This window comes from Heliangelus exortis, chromosome 14 (genome assembly GCF_036169615.1).
Source record: "Heliangelus exortis chromosome 14, bHelExo1.hap1, whole genome shotgun sequence".
NCBI lineage: Eukaryota > Metazoa > Chordata > Aves > Apodiformes > Trochilidae > Heliangelus > Heliangelus exortis.
The window spans coordinates 3,892,209-3,911,832 of record NC_092435.1 but is presented as its reverse complement, the minus strand read 5'-3'; the positions used below and the strand labels follow the sequence as shown (position 1 = coordinate 3,911,832).

Here is a 19,624-nt window from a genome sequence, read left to right as displayed (position 1 = left end):
AAGGCTCCAGCTAGCACAGCTCTTTTCACCAGGGTCATGCATCCCAGCATCACTGACCTTAAAACATCTGTAAAAGAAATGACTCAAGGAGCTTCACTCCCAAAGTAAGGCTGTGGGCTCAGGCTCAGCCAATTGCTTGGTCTGTCAGAGCTCTGAAGGAATCTGGCGTGGCTTACTGTCATCCTCCAAAGCAAAGGCAGTTGCATTAAGAGGGATGTGAGCAGGTGCAGAGAGAAACAGAAATGGTGCAAACATGCATGCTGGGCCTGTAAGCTGCAGGTTGGCCATTACAGGCAGCAGCTCTGTAGCCTGTGCTATTCCTCCAGTAAAGCTAGGCTGACAATAACAACAGAGCTACACTCTTATCCACCTTTGATCCCAGGATAGGCAGGGTGAGAAAATGAAGATTAGAAGTTTTCTTGGGGAATGCAGCAGCAGTGAGAGGGAAAGAAGTTAAAGCCATAGGTGAAGCACAGCAAGAGAAGGAAAGAGCACGAAACATCAGAGAGTTCCAGAAACCATTCCCCAGCACTCAGCTGAGCACTCTGTCCCCCAACATCAGCTGACAGACCATGTCCAGTGCTGCCTCTGCCCACACAACCATATGCAACTGCCAGGGTCTTTTCCTGTGCCAGGCAAATGCCATAGACAGATCCCAGCCTCACCAGTGCAGACCCTCCCATCTGGGGCTGGTCCTGCCTCCACCTCTGCATTTAAAACAGGAGGTACTGACATTCCTCAGAGTATCTTGCTGGCCATGGCTACGCTGCTCACATGCAGCCTGGCCCAGCCTCAGCTTCAGTAGATTGAGGCTTTTGCTTCCTCCAGCAGCACAAGGCAGCTCCAGCACCATGAACCTGCACCTTTTTCTCACAAGTCCTGGTCCTCGAGAGCAGCACATGGTGCCCAGGGATCCAAACACATACTATAGACCTCAAGAGACACTCCCAAGCCCTGTCCCAGTCCAGACCCACCTCACCCATACAGGGGAAAGACAGACAGACAAAATGGGTGGACAGCTCAGACCAGCAGCTGTGTTTTTTGCAAGCTCCACTGACTCTGTCACCATGTGTGGTGACAACATAAAAGACTCAAAGCCTCAGCTCAAGATCCAGGAAGAGGGGAAGCCAAGGAGGGCGCGGGGACAGAGCACCAAGTGCATAGCAAGCTTTGGGACAGCTGTGGCCAAGGCGAGCCTGGGGTCAAATGCTGCCATTCTGCAGCAGAGGTCCCCACAGCAGGGATAGGCCCTGCAGGAGTCACTGAGGGATGGGGAAGGTCTTATGAACCCCTAGGCCCAGCCTGTGCCCAGGCACCAGGGTACTCTTGACCCCCAGCACCTGAATGGGGGACACCTCAGGGCTTGCCTGCCCCAGTGCCAGCCAGCACCGGGGCAGGGGCTGCACAAGGATGGGTGTCAGGCTAGGGCATCCCCCACCATACCAGAGGCGATCCCCCAGCCTTACTCTCGCTTAGCAGGGATAAGGGTCACACCAACGTCTTCCTCAGCCCCATGGCAGTGGGGATCTGTCCCTTTCACCACAAATGGGGTCCGCACATTATGGGGTGGGGTCCTCGGACCCGCCCCTCGCCGCAGGGCGCCCCCAAGCGGTGGCCACAGCGGGGGGAGATGAGCGGCCCCGCCCCCTCCCGAGAGGCGCCCCGCCCCCCATACTATTGGGGGGGCCCGACCCGACCTGCACACCCCCCACCCCACCCCAACCCCCACCCCCGAGACCCGCACCGCACGCGCCTACCCCGCCCCCACCCATGGGACCGAAAATCGGCGCCTAACGGGCGGGCACCCCAAGGCCTCTCCAAGCAGCGCTGCCGCCCCACCTGAGCCTCCGGTGCAGCCGTAGGGGAGGCACCCGCGGTTAGCGCGGCTCCTAACGGGCTCCACAGCGCTGAGCCGCCCGCTCTACCCAGAGCCCGGATTCGGGTCACGGCCCCTTTAAATGGAGGCGCCGCTCGGAGCCCACTGCGCTCTGCAGCCGGAGGGGGGGCAGGGGAGCGCGCATTGGCTGTGCAGAGCGAGGGACGTTTTCCCATTGGCTGCGGCGGGGCTTGGGCTCGCGAGATTCGCCCGCAGACGGAGGCTTCGCAAACGCGGAGTGCAGCTACAAGCCCAGGATCGGTGCAACTGCCTGGACTCCGCCGGGTGGACGGAAAACCTGGAACGGAGTACACTGGCGGAGCGGGGACCGCGCGAAGAGACTTCGCTGACCCGGGCGCAGGTACCGGCCGCACCCCAGTATGGCACGGCGCGGTACAGGGGACGTCTGCGGAGGGAGGCGCGGGCCAGAACGGGGCGTCCCAGTCCCCGCCGGTACCGGCGAGAATCACCCGCAAAGTGCGGAGCGGATTACACGGAGCGGGCTTACCACCCCACTCCGCCCCCCCTCACCCCCGCCCTCCACCCCCCACCCTTAACCAGCTCGCTGCCGCCTCGCACGGCCCGGGCTCCGCTACCGTCCCGGGCAGGGGGGCGAGGGGGGGAAGGGATCCGCGTCACCACAGCCTCTACCTGCGCGCCACGGGAAGCCGCCGACCGGTTCCACGCGCCGCCACCGCCTCCCTGGAGCTGAAGCGTCTCCCCAGGGCGGTGAGTGACAGCGCGGCCGGGCGGGGCTTCCGTTGGGGGCCGGGACACGGCACCGCCCCCCGTGCGGGACAGACCACCTCCCCACCGTGCCTTCCAGGGTCCCCTCCCCCAGCCATGATATCCCCCGTATGGGCTCCCCTTCTATACCCGCGACACCCCACCCTATCCCTTTCTCAGTCCATCCGTGGGCCCAGCCAGGCTTGCCCCCTCCCGGCGGCTCGACACTTTGCGGGCCCTGGGCCCTTTCCATCCCAGAGGCACCATTCTCCCTTTGGAGACTTCTCCACCCCGCTCCCTGCCCCGCAACTAGTCCCAGGCTGCTTTTTGTGTCTCCCCGTGATGAGGACGAGGGGTGCAGGGGCTTAGTCCCAGCGGCGCCCCAGGGTGCACAGCCCTGGGGCTAGAAGGAAGCACCAGGGCGACCTCTCGCAGTCCCAGCAACAGCGAGGGAAAAGTAGTTAGGAGAGGACAGCGGAGTCGCAGAGAATCGGCCCCATCGCCGGCTGTTTCCCGCTCCGGAAGGATTGCTCCCGCGCCCTGGGGAGTGGGCTGGCCACGGCCGTACGGCACCTTCACGGTTGTGTTCGAAGGGACGCGAAAGGAATCGGAAGGTTTTGTGAAAAGGCGGTGGAATCGAGCCCGCCAGAGGTTCTTCAGGACTACGCTCATACGGTGCCCGAGACAGGACGCAGGGGCGGACCGTTCCCGGCGCTCTGCAGCCTCCAGGGGCTCCTGCAGGCTACTTACTCCTGCCGAACCGGCTGCCCTCCCACAGCACGGCAGCACCGCCCCAACGGGGAGGGCTGGCGGGAATGGTGTCCGAAAGCCAAGGGTGAACCCGCGGTTAGATGCGGTGCGGCCACGGGCCCGCCGCTCGCCTGCGGCGCCTTGAGGACACCTAAGCGGCGCTGCAGCTACCGCGGGTTTTGCCTGGGCTCCGGAACTTATTGGCCATCACAGACGGGCAGAGCAGGGGCAGAGGCCACCGCTGATGCCGCTAGCCCGGCAAAGCGGGAGGCCCGTGGGGAGAAGGGGCAGCGCGGCACGCGTCCACCCCCGGCGCTGTCTCTTTAAAGAGAGCGGCACCCGCTGCGCCTGCGCTCCCCGGTCACTCACCACCCTCACCCCCATCCCCCTCCTCCTTCACTGCGCCTGCGCGGCGCGCTCCGGCGGCTCGTTGGGTTCCTTTGTCCCTTGTCTGCCTCTCACCCAAGAATTATGCCGCCTTCCGTGATTGGGCGGCTGCGCTGGTGGCCGCGCCACCAATCGGCTCCGTGCGCTGCGATGCCGAGGAGTCTGCTCCCTCCCCGCCGCGGCCGAGCTGTGAGTGGCACCAAATGTGTCCAATGGATGCTTGGCCCTGGGAGCCGGGAAGCCAATGGGAGCGGGAGTGACGGGTGTAGCGTTCGGCTGCGCGAGTTTCGGCCCCGCGCGCGGTCCTCTGCGGTCTGCTGCGAGGCGCCGGGGCGCAGGATCCGTGTGGCCGCCGGTGTCCTCCGTCAGGTGAGGCCGTCACGGTGGCAGCATCGTGGCTCAGCTCCGCTGCGGGGTGGGCGTTCCCAGGCAGCCGCCGCCGTTCAGGCCCCGCTGAGGCCTGGCGCGGCCTGTGCGGCCCGCCCCGCCCCATCGCCTCACGCGGCCGCTTTGGCGTGCGGGCGGGCACCGATGAGGCGGGACCGGGGGTGGTAGGAGCTACCCGAGGGCTTGGAGCCGCGGTCGAGCTCCGTACCGTGGCTTACCGAGCTTCTCTGCTTCTAGGTGGGGAAGATGCAGGGCAACAAGGGCTTCAACATGGAGAAGCAGAACCACACTCCGCGGAAACAACACCAGCACCAGCAGCATCCGCCGCCTTCGGTCCCCGCCAACGGGCAGCAGGCCAACAGCCAGAGTGAGTCCCGGGCCCGCCGTGGCGGGATACCTGGCCCCGCTTTGTGTAGGCGCGGAGTGCCCGCCCTCGCTGCAGGGGGTATCTGGGTCCTGGTTAGCTGCCGGCCTATACGGTCTTGGTGGAAACAAATAGAACCCGGTCTTTTGATTAGAAACAATAAAAAGCCCGTTCCTGAATCAAACTGCGACTCGAGTTCGCTGTTCGGCTGCACTGGTCAGGTTTTTCCGTTGTTGGAGACGGTGGTTTGAGTTGCAATCGAGTTGTTTTTTGTTTTATTGTTTGTTTTTTTGGTTGGTTGGTTGATTGCTTCGTGGTTTGGGTTTGTTGTTTTTGGTTTGGGTTTTTTTTTGCCTAGTCTAGTTCAAGATGTATGGGGCTCCCATAGGTTTTAGTGGGATTTGTTCAAAATTTCTTGTGTTCCCGAAATTGGGAATTGATGTAGAGATTCCTCCTTTGTCTCAGATTCTCTAGAAAATCTCAGACTTTGAAAGTCTTAATCTTTAACAGTGTTTCTGTAAACCTTGCAGATACCAAATGGTCTGTTTTCCATGGATTCTGTTTATTTTGCTTTGTAACCATAACAGATGGCTTCTCAACTCAGATTTCCTTAAGTATTAGCGAAATAATTTTTTAATTTGTTATACAGTTGTAATAAGAACGTTGTCACAGCAGTCTGCATGCATCCAGTAAGACTAAATTTTTATGCTGGCTAGACCCAGCTTCATAATATTACAGCATTCAAGTGCTAGTTGATATTGATGTGGCTTTTGCTCTAGATCTTGTGTGTTTCCAGTTTTGTTCTTATTTAAGTGTGGACTGTAGCTCTGTTACTTGGAGTGCAGAGGGGGTGCTTGTGAGCTAAGACAATAAAAATTACTGGTGTCTCTGGCTTTAAACGATGTAACTTAGAAGTACAGCAGTGACACATTCCCAGTAGCATTTTCAGGGGAGCAGATGCTTTAGTTATATTAGAAAAGGTTATTTATTTATTTGTTATGTTTGGACACTTTGTTTGAAACAAAATTTTATAGAAGTCGTGCACTTTGCATAATTGCTCTGTGTACACATGTGTATGCTCTGCATATACATACATGCAGAAATAAGGTTAGTAAAAAAAGTTCTTGTGTGCTTTTAAGTGGCCCTGTTAAACAGACTCCTTATCACTTCATGGAAGATAATAGGAAAGGGTGGCAGATCAGTCCTTTTGTGGTCAGGTTGGAAACAATACAACACTACAGCTGTTATGATGTTTCCAGGGGGATGAGCTTATAGTGAGTATTTTCTTTTTTATATTCTTTCTTCTTTTATTCTTTTATATCCTTCTACTTAAGGAAGAATAGTGATAGTGGCATATGCCTACCATAAGTCTCTCCTAGTGTGTTCATAGGCCTTGTAATCAAATCCCAAATATTTCTGATAATGCTGTGAAGAAATTCATGAGACAAAACACTTATGCACCCTTGCTGTGTGAAGTAGTTAACTTACTCTCAGTACTCTTCTACAGAAATACTGTAAATCTTTAGCCATGGAGATTTCTTTATTCTTATAAGGGTCGTCCTTGCATGTCTTGAATGCATTGTCTTTACCTGAATAGTCTTTCCTGGTTAGTGCCATGGTTAGTAGCCTGAATCAAGCCACTCATGTTAATTTATTTCATATGTATGGCCATGAGGGGTGTCCTGTGTAAAGCAGAGGAATTGCTTTCTCTGTCTTTGTCATGTATGCCAAAGTTCCATATGCATTTAAGAAAATGGGATGCAGGAAGTGATGATGTCTGGTGTATAGCAGAGCTTTAGGGATAGTGCTGGACTAGAGCTGAATTAAGGATTAGAGATTGTATACTTGTGGGGATTTGAGAATTCCTATTTGTCTTGTTCATTAGCACTTGTTTATTAGTATTACTTGCTGAACATAGATTTTTTTTTTTGTGATAAACTTTGCAATTTTTCTGAGGTCTCGCCTACATGTCTGTGTTTTGGGGTGGATTTTCACACTATTTTCACCATTCCAGCCTTCTCTTCAGCTTGGAACCCAGGACTCTAGAATCCAAACCATTAGAATCAAACCTCATTCAATCAAAGAATCAAACTGAACGACAGCTCTTTTAAATGTTATGTGTCTGGGCAACATTTCTCTTGTTTATGAGAGATACATATACTCTATACATCTGGCATTTGAGGTTTTTGAGTAAAAATCTGGTTGCTGGCCAGACTGGCTTTTCTATAATTACTCATGTTGTACTGTGACTACAACTGATTTTCTGTGGGCTGATGATCTTTACCAGATCTCCAAAAGTTGAGTGAAATTTCTTCTCACTGTTTAAAGGTGCAGTGTTCTCTTCTCCAGTTCTAGACTATTATTCAGTGAGGTCCAAGCCAAGTGTTTTCTTCAAAAAGAACATATGCCCAGTGTGAAAGAATCCCCTTCTTGCTGTAGAAATGACTGGAGAGGTTTGAGACCAAAGTGAATGGGGTGGCATGACCTATATTGTCCTATGTCTCTGTATTCACTGTGATGAAACCTAATAGAATTTATCCCCCCAATTGTAGAGCAGCTGTGTACCTTATTCCCCTCAGATGAAGGCCTGACTATTGACCTGAAGAATTTCCGGAAACCTGGTGAAAAGACCTTCACCCAGAGAAGCCGCCTGTTTGTGGGGAATCTGCCCCCAGATATTACAGAGGAAGAGATGAGAAAGTTATTTGAGAAGTATGGCAAGGCAGGTGAAGTCTTCATACACAAGGACAAAGGCTTTGGCTTTATCAGGCTGGTGAGTGAATTGCTTTGGAGTGTTCTTGTGGTGATGTCTCACTGGAGGAATATTGCTAATTCGTAGTAGATGTTCAATAACTTTCTCACTTAGCCTTCTGTAACCTGTATGTGAGAGTAGCTTCTACGAGTGGTTTGTTCATAGCTTGTTATGAGAAGGAATGTGAATTCAGGCAGTTTTGATAAAGTTATTCTGAAGTTAGGTGGTAGAAAACAAAGAAAAGATAAACACGATGCTAAAATAGACAATGTGGACTTCTGTTTTCTGGAAGGATTGAACATGACATTTCTATGGACATAGGCTGTCATCCAGGATTACTGGAGTGATGAATGCTCTTGAGGTAGGGGATCTCTAGATATCACATTGAAGTGTGGCTAGAAGGGAGGTGGCTACCAATGTAAGACTAGTGGCTCTCAGATTTCATTGGTTCATTTTCTGTCTTTCTGAAAGCCACAAGGTTGGGATGAGTGGATGGAGTATGAGCTTGCAACACCAAAGTGCTTTGCTGTAGTGTAGCTGCTTGGTAGTGACTTAAGTGAGTGGAAAAGTGAACCTGCCATGGGATATCTTCCATGGATTGTCATACAGTTGGCATTTCCTTCTTACAGTTGTCAGACTTGGCTAATTGTAAGATCTTGATTTTTTTGATTTTTTGATTTTTGATTTTGTGTGTGTGTGTGTGTGTGTTGATTAAAAAAAAAAAAAAAAAAGGCATGCTCTGTAGCCTTAATATAACTGGTAGATAATTTAATCTTTTGCATAGCTCATACTGGCTGTTGGATTAAGTTTATACCTGATATATTCTCCTCCCATCCCCCTAACTGTGTATATGCCTATTCAGGTAGGGTCACTGATAATAGAGAATAGCTGCAGTTTGTTGGGATCCTTCTTTATCCCTCTCTGTGAAGTACTTGTTCAGAGGAATAGGCTTGTGACTGTCGTGGCTGTGACTGGCTGTTTCTTTGCTGCACAGAGAATTTTGATGTTAACTTTTTTTGTCCCTAGGAAACTCGCACTCTGGCAGAGATTGCAAAGGTGGAGCTGGACAACATGCCTCTGCGTGGGAAACAGCTCAGAGTGCGTTTTGCGTGCCACAGTGCATCGCTGACAGTCAGGAACCTGCCTCAGTTTGTGTCCAATGAGCTCCTGGAGGAAGCCTTCTCGGTGTTTGGCCAGGTGGAAAGGGCTGTGGTTATTGTGGATGACAGAGGACGATCCTCTGGGAAAGGCATTGTGGAATTCTCAGGGAAGCCTGCTGCTAGGAAAGCCCTGGATAGATGTAGTGATGGGTCTTTCCTGCTAACTACGTAAGTGTGGAGAGCAAGAAGCTCTGTACTGGCATGTGCACTGGTTGATGGGCATTGGCTTGCAAGCAATATTCCTTAACATCAAAGCAGCACAGATGAGAAATGGGGCAGGAAGTGGTAGGTGATTTGCTTGGGGAGAACTTATCTTTGTTCCAACAAGAATAAGTGTGTGCTGAAATTCAGGTCTGAAAACTCTGGTCTGGGAAGCTGCAAGTAGAGTAAGTGTATCCAGCTTCCTGATAAGCTCTTTCTCTATTAAAGCTGTAAGCAGAAGGAGCTGTTCCAGGGAGTATCTGTATCACTTGTTGGGAATGAAGCTGGAGTGTGTTAATTGTACTTCAGAGGTGAGTATTGGGATGGGACTCCACTCAGCAGCAAGCACTGTGGTGTGTCCACCACTGTGGGCACAGAATCTGTAGGAGAATCTGGTCAGAGAGATTGAATTGTTTGGAGTTTTCACCACAATAAACTATGTTGCTTGTGCTTGAATATCATAAGAGAATAAAATGTGGTTTTGCATAATTATGTAACATTATTAGTAAATTACTAATTCTAGATGCCTTCAGAGTACTGCTTGTTTAAAGCATTAAGAGGGAGCCATCTTTTATGTCCTAGAAATAAAAATTGCTGTACATTTTTTTTAATGTATGGACCTAGAATTTGTGAATTGAATACTTCCTGAATTCTGGGCTATATTGCTAATTTCTAAATTTTATAAGCTTTGTGATTCTCACTTCTCTCCTTTTTCTTATAGGCCTTCATAGGGCACAGCTATACACAAGCACATTTAATTTCAAAAAACAGATGTTTTTTTGTTTGGGTTTTTTGTGTGTTTCTCTCTTTGAGAGAATTCCCAGCTATGGTAATTGGTAATTCTCTTTGGGAATTACCAGCATGGTGTGTAGTGAAATGCAGGAGGCTTGATATTAGGGAGCTTTTGCTGGTTCAGAAGTCTATTCCAAAAGAACCTTAAAACCAAAATTTTGCTGAGAAGACCTTAGCATTCATTCTTTTTGTAGCTATCAGTGTTTTAGATTCTGATATCTAGGACAGCAAGTGGGTATGTTGCTTATTTCTAGTTATGGTTTGGTTTTGGGTAAATTTGTTCTAGTTCTTCCTAATTCATGACAGTAACACCTAGATCAACTGCTTGGAATTGGTTAACAGTGGAAAATAAGATGATTAATAATGAAACATGTCACATCAAAATGAAAAGCTACGTTGTGGATCCTACATTGTGGGTCTCCAGCTGAGGAGATCTATTTTAGCCCCTCGTAATCCTGTGTTCCTGCTAGGGCCAGGGCACTGCTTGCTGCTTGGCATAGTGTGATCATTTCTCTTTCATTACCCCAGCTCTGGTAAATGGGATTGAGGAGCTAGTGAGAAGCTGCACTGCTGCTTTGTACCAAGTCTGAGCAGCAGCTTCAGTGCTGTGGTGGGGAGTTCATTCAGAGATAAGGTACACTTCTGCTAAATACTTTTCTTCTGCATGCAGAAACTAAGGAGGCAGAAGCACATGTACAGTGTGTTGTGAAGCACACCAGTGGATGTCCTGGGGAGCCCAGTAGTCACTTAAAGCACTGCTGCTTGGCAGTAGTGGTGCATGGTGGTCTCACCAGGAGGGTGTGACTGAACAGTACAGTCAGTACAATGAGGAGCAGTGTAGTTACTCTTTGCTTTAGGCTGCTGCAGAAAGGCACATGAGGACCAGTGCAGCCCATGGCTGGCCATGTAGCAAGGGAGGAAAGGGATGAAAATAAAAGCTAGACTCTAGGAACTACAAGATTTGATTCTGAGTAGATCCTAATGGAAAATGTCATGTTCCAGCAGTATTTTTGAAGTTCAGACGCAGTACATATCCTTTGAAAACTCCTTGTTTTCTTTTGAAAGCATCCCATCCTTTCTTTACAGATTCCCTCGGCCTGTCACTGTGGAGCCCATGGATCAGTATGATGATGAAGAGGGACTACCAGAGAAACTAGTCATCAAAAACCAGCAATATCACAAGTAGGTGCCTGCCATGTGACAGGAGATGAGGCTACCTGTGGACTAGAATATTGACTAGTATCTCAGTCTTAGCAGGGTGGCTCATCAGTGCTACTAAGGATCCTCCTTTTCCTGTAAATATGACCAGATTCTGGAAAGAGAATTGCATACACTGTTCACTTGCTGTGATTAGCTAAAAGAAAGCAGTAGTTATGGATCTACACTGCTGGACAAGACTAGCAGCCTCCACATATTTTCCATAAGTCCATTTCAGTTTTTGGATTTAAAAAATTGTGTCAGTTTGAGATGGCATCCTCCTGCTCAGATGAGAAACTGAAGCAGATTTCAGTTACCTGTTCTGAGTATTATGGATTGTCTATAGAAGAAACAGATTTGAACCCACAGTGAAAACTGAGGGGAAAAAACTGGAGGAATTATGTGGATAGGATTAGGAGATTGTAGAGCTCTCCAAGTATAAGGCCATGGTCTTTGAAGGCTTTGTAGTGTAAGTAGGTATCATGTGATCTAAGCAATGGGAATTAGTAAACCACATGAGCTTATTAATTTTTCAAGCAAGGAAGGTGAGAGCTTTAGGAGCTGGGAGGCTTCATGAAGAATAGTCAGGAGCTCCAGATGTACAAACTGCAGAGATTAGTGCAGTAAACACACACATTAGGTCAGTGTTTGTTTCTGGAGTGGAACTGTCCATAAGATGTGCAGCAGGAGCAAAGACTGTTCATTTTCAGTATTTCTAAATGTCTTTTCCTAGAATCTTGTGGTGTCTTAAAAAAGAAGTGTCATTGTTTATTATGAAAAGAAGTGTCATTGTTTATTATGGAGGAAGACATTGCAGTTTCTATGTATAATTAATCCTGCAGGAGGATTCTACACAAGTTTCTACTTTCAGTAAGATGATTCCTGAGGAGCAGGAACACTGGTATCTCAGGCACTTGTGAGAAAGTAGAAGAAAATATTAGTTATTAAACAAAGAAATTAATTTCTTAACAGTTAAGGGGATCTGCCATTGGATTTAAGACACAAATGTGTTTCTCTTGGTTTGTCCATGCTTTGTCAAAGCACTCACTCACTCTTTCTTGTTTGACAGGGAGCGTGAGCAGCCCCCTCGATTTGCACAGCCTGGGAGCTTTGAGTACGAATATGCCATGCGTTGGAAGGCTCTCATAGAGATGGAGAAGCAGCAGCAGGAACAAGTAGACCGCAACATCAAGGAAGCTCGAGAGAAACTGGAGATGGAGATGGAAGCAGCTCGCCACGAGCACCAAGTGATGCTCATGCGGCAAGGTACCAGTCAAAGATCAGGGATCCAGGGGTGGCCCTGTGACATCCAGGGGTGGCCCTGTGACATCCAGGGGTGGCCCTGTGACATCCAGGGGTGGCCCTGTGACATCCAGGGGTGGCCCTGTGACATCCAGGGGTGCAGCAGACAGGCTGGAGCCCACTGAGTGTGAGCCATGGCCTAGCTGCTTGACTTTTAACCAAGCATGGTAAGGGCAAATGAATGGAGAAATCTTACTGATGGCTGGAGGTTCTACTTTATTCTTTTGTGTGCTATGGTTCTAGTTTAGGAATTGATAAGAGGTGGCATAGGAAATTATTTTGATTGAGTTTTTTTTACTGTCATCATTTACAGATTTAATGAGACGCCAGGAAGAGCTGAGGAGAATGGAGGAATTGCATAACCAAGAAGTACAAAAACGTAAACAGTTGGAACTCAGGTAAGGGGGACTGCTATGAAATTCTGTGAGTCCATAATAATATGGAATGAAATCCTTCTTCAGTGCACCTAATTGTTCAGTGTGACAATTTAATTACTGTGTAAAGTGTGCCTGTTATTTGGGGTCTTTTTGTTTGTAGGAAGAACATGCAATTATTTTAAGGTGGAAAAGTCAAGAAGTTATTTTGCTGATAGAGGACTATTAAAAAAACAGATACTTGTCTCAAATTATCTCCTTGACCAAGACAGAAAATTCAGAATCTGTGCAATGACTCAGTGGCTTAAGAAGCCCCTTTCTAAAATCTACCTTTTCCTTTGAGGGATAACTTAGTCTCAGATATTTCTCCCTCCATTGCATCTCTTCCAATTTTGAGAAGCTCTGGAAAGATCTTCCAACTGCTTCTACAATAGAAGGGGCTTGAGACCTGGGTGGCTTGAATGCATTATATTGCACATACTTAGCATGTATTTGGCAGCTGCTGTGTACATAAAATCATTTAGTTTGGAAAAGACCTTTAGGATCATTGAGCCCAACCATAAAACTAACACTGCCAAGTCCACCACTAAACCACATCCCTAAATGTGTACACACATTTTAAATACCTCCAGGATGGTGACTCAGCCACTTCCCTAAGCAGCTTATTCCTGTGCTTGACAGCTGTAGAAAGTGATAAAGTCTCTGCTCAGCCTCCTTTTCTCCAGACTTAATTAACAACCTCCATTCCCTCAGCCACTCTTCATGAGACACAGCGTGTGCTGATGTTACGTTTTATAATATGAACTCCTTAAAATGGAAAGTGTTGGAAACATCTCTGTGATGTTAATGTGTCCATAGGGAGGTAGCTATTATTTTACAGTTTTGGCAAAATAATGTTCTTGAAGCTGTAGGTTTCCCAACAAGACCAGTTAGGGTGTACTGCAACACTAAGATGCAGATGGTTGGTGTATGTTGTGCTGAGCATCCTTGGACCTTTTTTGCAGGCAAGAGGAAGAACGCAGGCGCCGTGAGGAAGAAATGAGAAGGCAGCAAGAAGAGATGATGAGACGCCAGCAGGAAGGCTTCAAAGGGAATTTTGCTGATGCGGTACGAGTGCTTTTATCTTCCCATTACATCTATACATGACTTGAGATTTCTGCCCTTCTGCAGCATGGGCCTTTCTGTGGATGCCTAACTTGTTGGTTGAGAGACTGTACCTCTTCATGGTATTCTGCCCTGAATTATTGACTCTCTACAATCAATACAGATTAGTCTGGAGAAGATAAATACGTCAGTTACTGTCTCACTGCTGTTCATGTAAGACCTTCAATAACTGTCTTGATGAGCAGAAGATTATGCTAACTAATTTTATTCTAACAATACTAAAGATGTACTGTTTTGAAGTACAGCTGCAGAGCCATGTTATGGTCATGTGCCCAGCTGTATCCTTAGCCTGCAGTCTGTCTGTCACACCCTGATCAAATGATCCCAACTTAGGGCACTGATGCATGTTAACTGATTATACTTAGAAATCAGTTTGGTTTTTTGTAATGTAAAAATGCATGGTAACCTGCCTTTTAATAGTATCTCTAGTTCTACAAAGGACATTTTTACAATTCATTTCTAGACCCAGCAACTTTACAGCTGCTTGCAAAATACAGTGAGGTGCTACACAATGGTATCAGTGCAACTGGGTGGCAAATGTTTATGTATCCCAGTGAAAAATTGGCCCATAATCAAAAAAGTTAAGTATATCAAATCAAAAGGGCCTAACTGATATGACTGACCTGAATACATGAATATATCCAAGCATAACAGAGCTCCTTATTTCTCTAAGCAATAATGCCTTCATATGGTAAATAGTGACACTGAGGCTGTGGGTAAAGTGAAATCTGTTCTTTGGTTTCCACTGTGGAAGAAGTGTACTCTCACTGAAGTGACAAGGTGGTCCTAGCTTTGTGGTGAGGGAGATCTGTGGTGTGTCCCCTATGCTCAGTTTTACAAGAGAAATTAAACTCACTAACTGGTGTTTTAATGAAAGTGACCCAGTGCTGTGTCTTTATGTAAACTCACATTTCTTCCAACAGGAAAAGCATGTTAGCTATGCTGAGGAAGTAGCACAACTAATTCTACCAAATGTGTTACTGCTGCTCAGAGGATCTTTCCATCCAGATGTCAAATATTGCTTTATACTGCTGTTTGGTAAAATCTCCACATGCAGCTTTGCTGCTCTGTGTTGTTATAGCTGTGAAAACCAGTCTTTCAGAAAGAGAAATTTTAAGCAAGACCTCTTTGTTCAGCAGTTAGCTGTGTGAAGACTGATCTTCTTTTGAAATTTACTCTGGGAATAACTTTCCTACACAGCTTTCAGTAGTAAAATCTCAAAGCTCATTGAATTCATATAATTATATTTTTAAAAGCCTGAATCTTTATCATTTGAAATGGGTATCTTTTTCCAGAGGGAGCCACCAGACATGCGAATGGGACAGATGAGTATGGGAGGTAAGAGCCTTCTGAGGCCATCTTTGTTCCTATGCATGCTCCTTTCCTCCTTTGCAAAACCTGTGCATTTTTTGAGTAGTCTTATTTTATTGGTTTCTTACTTAGAAGCTCAGTCACAGTAATAATCTTCCAGTTCCATGTTGGGAAGTGTTCATATGACAGGAAAAACAAAATTTGGGTATGAGGCAGTGCTATACATATGAGAGACTCCACTCAGTAAGCAAAAGACTTGGCTGACACTGCTGTCAGCCCCATACTGTGCTTCAGAAATTTGTGCTGATCCAGAAACTGATACAACATGTAGTGCTGGATGTTAAGCACAGGAAATAATATTGATTACTGTATTTCCAAATTTTGACTTTGATTTAGAGTTTCACACTCTACACAGCCACACGTACTAGAGTGAGTGTTAGAGCCTGCTGTAGGTTAAGGCAGTGTTGGAATGACAGATCAGTTTGTCTTGACCTAATGGTGCAAAGCAGTCAGTAGACTTGGACTCTGCCTGAATACAACACTGAAGGGAGCTCACACAATGTTTTGTGGCTTTGGAGTGATGAGTAGACCCTGGTCACTGTCTGCCAGGACTCTTTGTTTTTCTTTTCCAGGTGCCATTGGCATGAACAATAGAGGAGCTATTGGTGGCACCAGTGTCCCAGCTGCTGCACCTCCTGCGACTGGTCCTGGAGCTATGATACCTGATGGAGCCATGGGAATGGTAACGTATCTCATCTTACAGAGAATCAATCCACTCACAGTGTCAGCACTTTAAGTCAGCAGCAGAAAGAGCAGCAGTCATAGCCATGTTTTTCCTGAAAGTTCATTTTCCTTTAGCAGATTATATCCGTTGGTCTAATAAACAATTTTCCTGCAAATTTTCCAGCGTAGACTTTACTTATCCTGACTGCTACATCACAGAATTTTATTTTTTTTTCATAAGGAACAGTTTTATTTGGCTATAAGTTTTTTTACCAACAACAATGGAGTAGCTGAGGTTAAGGGAATGCGTACTACACAACAAAATAAAGGAGGAAGATGGAGAGGAATGGAAAGGAAAGATGAGTTCAGATCCATACAACAAAATACCATTTAGACCAAAAAGTGGTAAGCTGTTTCTCTAATGGCCAAAAATTTGTATAGTCTTTCTGGAAATTATTTTTCTAGACCATGTGCTTGGTTTTAGACTTACTGAGCCCATGAAGTGCACATTCTTTGTTAATGTAGTGAGTAGTTACTTTACATTGCTTGTTTGCTCCAGCTGTTTGTGTGCTTCCCCATGATGTCCTACAGTAAATGCTTGTGATTACTCAGAATTTTCCATCTGTAGGGAAGGGGAAAATGTAGGAGTGCTGTGTTACTGCTAGTGCCTCCCTGAACTGCCAGCAAAGTGAGCACTGAGTCCCTGGGAGTTCCTCGTTGATGGTTTTACTGAAGTTTGGTTCTGTAGAACCAGGCAATACTATTGTGTCATTACAGTACTTGTACCAATCATGTGCATATATGAAGCACGTTACATTTTGTATATATGTATCACTGCTATAAACCTGTGGACAAAGGATAAAGAACCCAGGAGCTTGGTGTAAAGCAGCTCTACGTAGTCCTTAGCCCCAGTCTGAGAGTAAGGAAGAGGCAGTGGTTGCCCTCAGTACCTTCCCCAAAAGAAAGTATCATGTCTACGTTCCAGCAGTGGAACAGGTTGCTCACAGAGGTTGTGCCATATTCATCCTTGGATATTCCAAGAGGCCTGATGGGATAAAGCTGCAGCTAACCTAGTCTGACCTCATAGCTGACTCTGCTTTGAGCAGGAGGTTGGACTAGAAATCTCCTGAGGTACCTTCCAGCCTGAATTATCCTTTGAGCATCATCTTTCTGCTGGAAGAGATTGCAATAGCATTAACCCAGCTGGAAGGGGGGGAGCCAAGGGAATGGAAATAACAAGACACAATCAGGATACAGGATTAGTGTGAATGACTTATTTTGGAGATGGAGTATTGTGCACACCCAGATTGTGATAGCACTACAGTATCAGTATAGTGCTTCTCATTTCCATTGAGTTTGGTGGTGAAAATGGGAAGTTGTTTCCCAGACTGCATTACTCACATGCTCCACAGCAGGGCAGTAGTCTGAGAGATGCAAACTGTGTTCCAGTATATGCTTGACTACAAATTACATGGGAATGTAATTGATCCCCATCAGTCCAGTTTTGGGGCTTTGGGAATATTTTTGTTGGGTTTGTAGCAAGGCCATCTGAAATTGTTGAATCCTGCTAAGAATTTGAATCAACTAAAACAGCTTTTGTTTTGTTTTGGTTTTTTTCTTGTTGTCTTTCTGCATTTGTCCTCATTACAAGACTCCACCACCACCTGCAGATCGCTTTGGCCAGGGTGGTGCAATGGAAGGCCTTGGAGCAATGGGAGGGAACCCACCTGCCTTCAACAGAGGAAATCCAGGGGGTGACTTTGGCCCCAACAAGCGTCGCAGATACTAACTTAAGATTAAGCCCACCCCTGCACACACCCCAAAAAGGAAAGGAGTCTTGCAGGCCATACAGTTTTCAACTCAGGGCAGCAGGGGGGATATTAAAAATAGTTCATTAGGGCTTGGTTTGGTAAAGCCACTCTAGGACTCGGGGAGTGCAGTCCGAGTGGTAACATTTTTAGAAAATTTCATGTGGTGCATTCCTATAATTTCAATGTGAAAAATGGATTCTGGGAGGCTGCTGTAGTTTTTCAGTAACAATAAAATTTGGCAAAAACCATAATGCCTTGATCACTCCAGGTTTCCTATTTGCAGCTGGAGTCCTGAGACAAAACTAGATAAAATTACAGTATGTCTTGCTATTTTTTAAATGTAGTGTACCTTGCTTATGAGCACAGGAAAATCTGGAAAATTAGGGCAGCATCTGCAGTACTTTGCAGCTCCCATTATTATATACATTAATATAGCTCCAAATGATCAGTCCTGTAGTGAATTATGGGGGAGATTTTATGTTCAGGTTTTGTTATTTTTTTTTTCCTCCTAACTTGTAGTTATTCTTTATATCTGGACCATCTGTTTCTTTAAAGCAGTTGACTGCCATGTGCAGCCTGAATGGCTGGGAGGTTCTTGTTTGGATGGATTTTTTGATTATGTGTTGTATTGCTGTTTATTTTTACTGGTAGTAAAGTACAATCTATTGGACAACAATACTGTATCTCATGCTGAACATTTAACTGAAACAAATGTTTGTATAATCTTAACTTTGCCTGTCTTTTGTGTAGAAGTACTACAAATTTTTCATTTAATGTAAACTGTTCGAACACAAGCTGTAATTGTCCCACTAACAAGTTTGAGTTTGTCTGAGGAATGTTACAGGAATGCATTATTAAAGTGGATTTTAAGCCTTTTTTATCTGGTGTGTTTTCTGCTTTTGCATCAAAATGTTTACAGAGGGGCTGAAGTAAATTAAGCTTCAGATAATAACACAAAGTTGTTCTTGCATAGAGGTGTTCAAAAAGAGGGTGTTCAACCAGTGAGATTTTGTTACCTCTTGTCCTTATCACAGAGTTTTACTTGTGCAGTGGAACGAGACCTTCAACTTCAGCATTTCAGAACATAATAAAGGAGTTTCTGATGCACCTGGGATTCTTCTGTGTTGTGGGAACACAGGGAAGTGAGATGCAAGACTTGTTCATAGGTTATTGGCAGCATGAGGTTCAATTCGTGTCTCATATGCACAGTTCAGAGTTTTCTGGCTGTCTCTGCCCTGTGTTGCAGTTGCCTCTGGGTGGAATGCAGACCTTACTGCAATGCTCTGAACTCTTACACTGGTGCAGGAACCAGAGGACTCCTGTATGTGTCAACAGTAATGCTTTATCTAATAGACCCAGGAATTTGTAGGTACAGGAGCCTTCTCTGAGTTGCTTCTTACTGAAGCTCTTGACTTGAAACGGGACGGGGGAGCAGAAAGGAAAGCAGAGTTACAGCATGAGATAAGAAGCTGCCTTACAGACTTCAGAAGTAATAGGGAAGATGAAAACATTTATGAAGCCAGTAACCTTAAAAAAAAAAAAAAAAAATGGAGTTTGGTAACCTGTAAATAGGGAAAGATGAAATAATCACTGGAGGTTTTACTGGTTTACCCCTGCTATTTAATGCTTTAGCCTGAAATGGCATGATCAATAAGCTGGATTGAAGAGAGATTGCAGCTGATGTTTTTTGTTTCTTTACTTGTTTTGTTTTGTTTGCCAGGTTTAAAAGCATCAGCAGCACTAGTAGCTAACTTGCTAAGGTGATCTGTTATTTAAACATGATTACCAGGGGGATTGTGACATGCCTGTAGGTTCAGTATGAATTGCTTTGTTGGTGTTTTTCAGCTAGCACATTTTCTAGGATGGCTGAATATTGCAAAATCTCAAGTGACAAGAATGCCAATGAGCTTTTCGGTTGCCTGATCATGAGATGGATCTGTTCTTCTGGATTGTGTCTGAAACAGCTGGCAGACATTCACTAATGCCATGGATTTTTGGTAAGGGAATTTCAAAGTGTGGAGTATTAGGAGAAGAAACTGAAGTTGCACCCACTTACCTGTATTGTCTTTCATTCTGCCCATTGCTCAGTTAACTTGCTTGTTTACAGCAGTAAAGTCACTGTTGTAATCAAAGGGGCAGAGCTCAAATGTTCTGTAGTACTCTGCTGCTGCCTTAGTCAGATTCAGGTGTTAAAAAAGGATAGGTATGGTTACTGCCTTTCCTTGGGAGAAAAGGGTATGTAGTAACAGGGTATGTCAAATCCTGGGGAAGGGATTTAGCACTTCTCCAAGTCCATTTAACAAGACACAAGGTGAAAAATAACAGCAAAGGAAGAAAACAAACTATA

General features: G+C 46.3%; 2 protein-coding genes across 8 annotated transcripts in view; one reads left to right on the top strand and one right to left on the bottom strand.

Annotated features, from left to right (window-relative positions):
• The window catches only part of ZMYM3 (zinc finger MYM-type containing 3), a 30,296-nt gene extending 27,681 nt beyond the window's left edge, over positions 1-2,615 (bottom strand). Inside the window, exon 1 of one of the 3 annotated variants that reach the window (XM_071757962.1) lies at positions 2,528-2,615. The gene's annotated coding sequence lies outside the window, so the exon portion shown is untranslated. Of the gene's footprint in view, positions 1-1,839; positions 1,972-2,527 lie in introns of those variants that run through there. The other 2 variants (XM_071757964.1, XM_071757963.1) reach the window with 2 other exon arrangements.
• On the top strand, positions 2,087-18,155 carry NONO (non-POU domain containing octamer binding). 5 transcript variants are annotated; one of them, XM_071757967.1, is made up of 11 exons: positions 2,087-2,237; positions 4,364-4,493; positions 7,043-7,263; positions 8,269-8,570; positions 10,482-10,577; positions 11,662-11,858; positions 12,208-12,292; positions 13,273-13,375; positions 14,728-14,770; positions 15,376-15,485; positions 17,118-18,155. In XM_071757967.1, the coding sequence occupies exons 2-11, from the start codon at positions 4,373-4,375 to the stop codon at positions 17,253-17,255; spliced, it is 1,416 nt and encodes a 471-aa protein (XP_071614068.1). In that variant the 5' UTR covers positions 2,087-2,237; positions 4,364-4,372; the 3' UTR covers positions 17,256-18,155. The 5 variants fall into 5 exon arrangements, with proteins under 5 accessions (XP_071614068.1, XP_071614070.1, XP_071614072.1 ...); XM_071757969.1 differs by having other exon boundaries at positions 2,088-2,237; positions 7,070-7,263; XM_071757971.1 differs by lacking the exon at positions 2,087-2,237 and adding an exon at positions 2,550-2,605.
• The last annotated feature ends 1,469 nt before the right edge of the window (positions 18,156-19,624 follow it).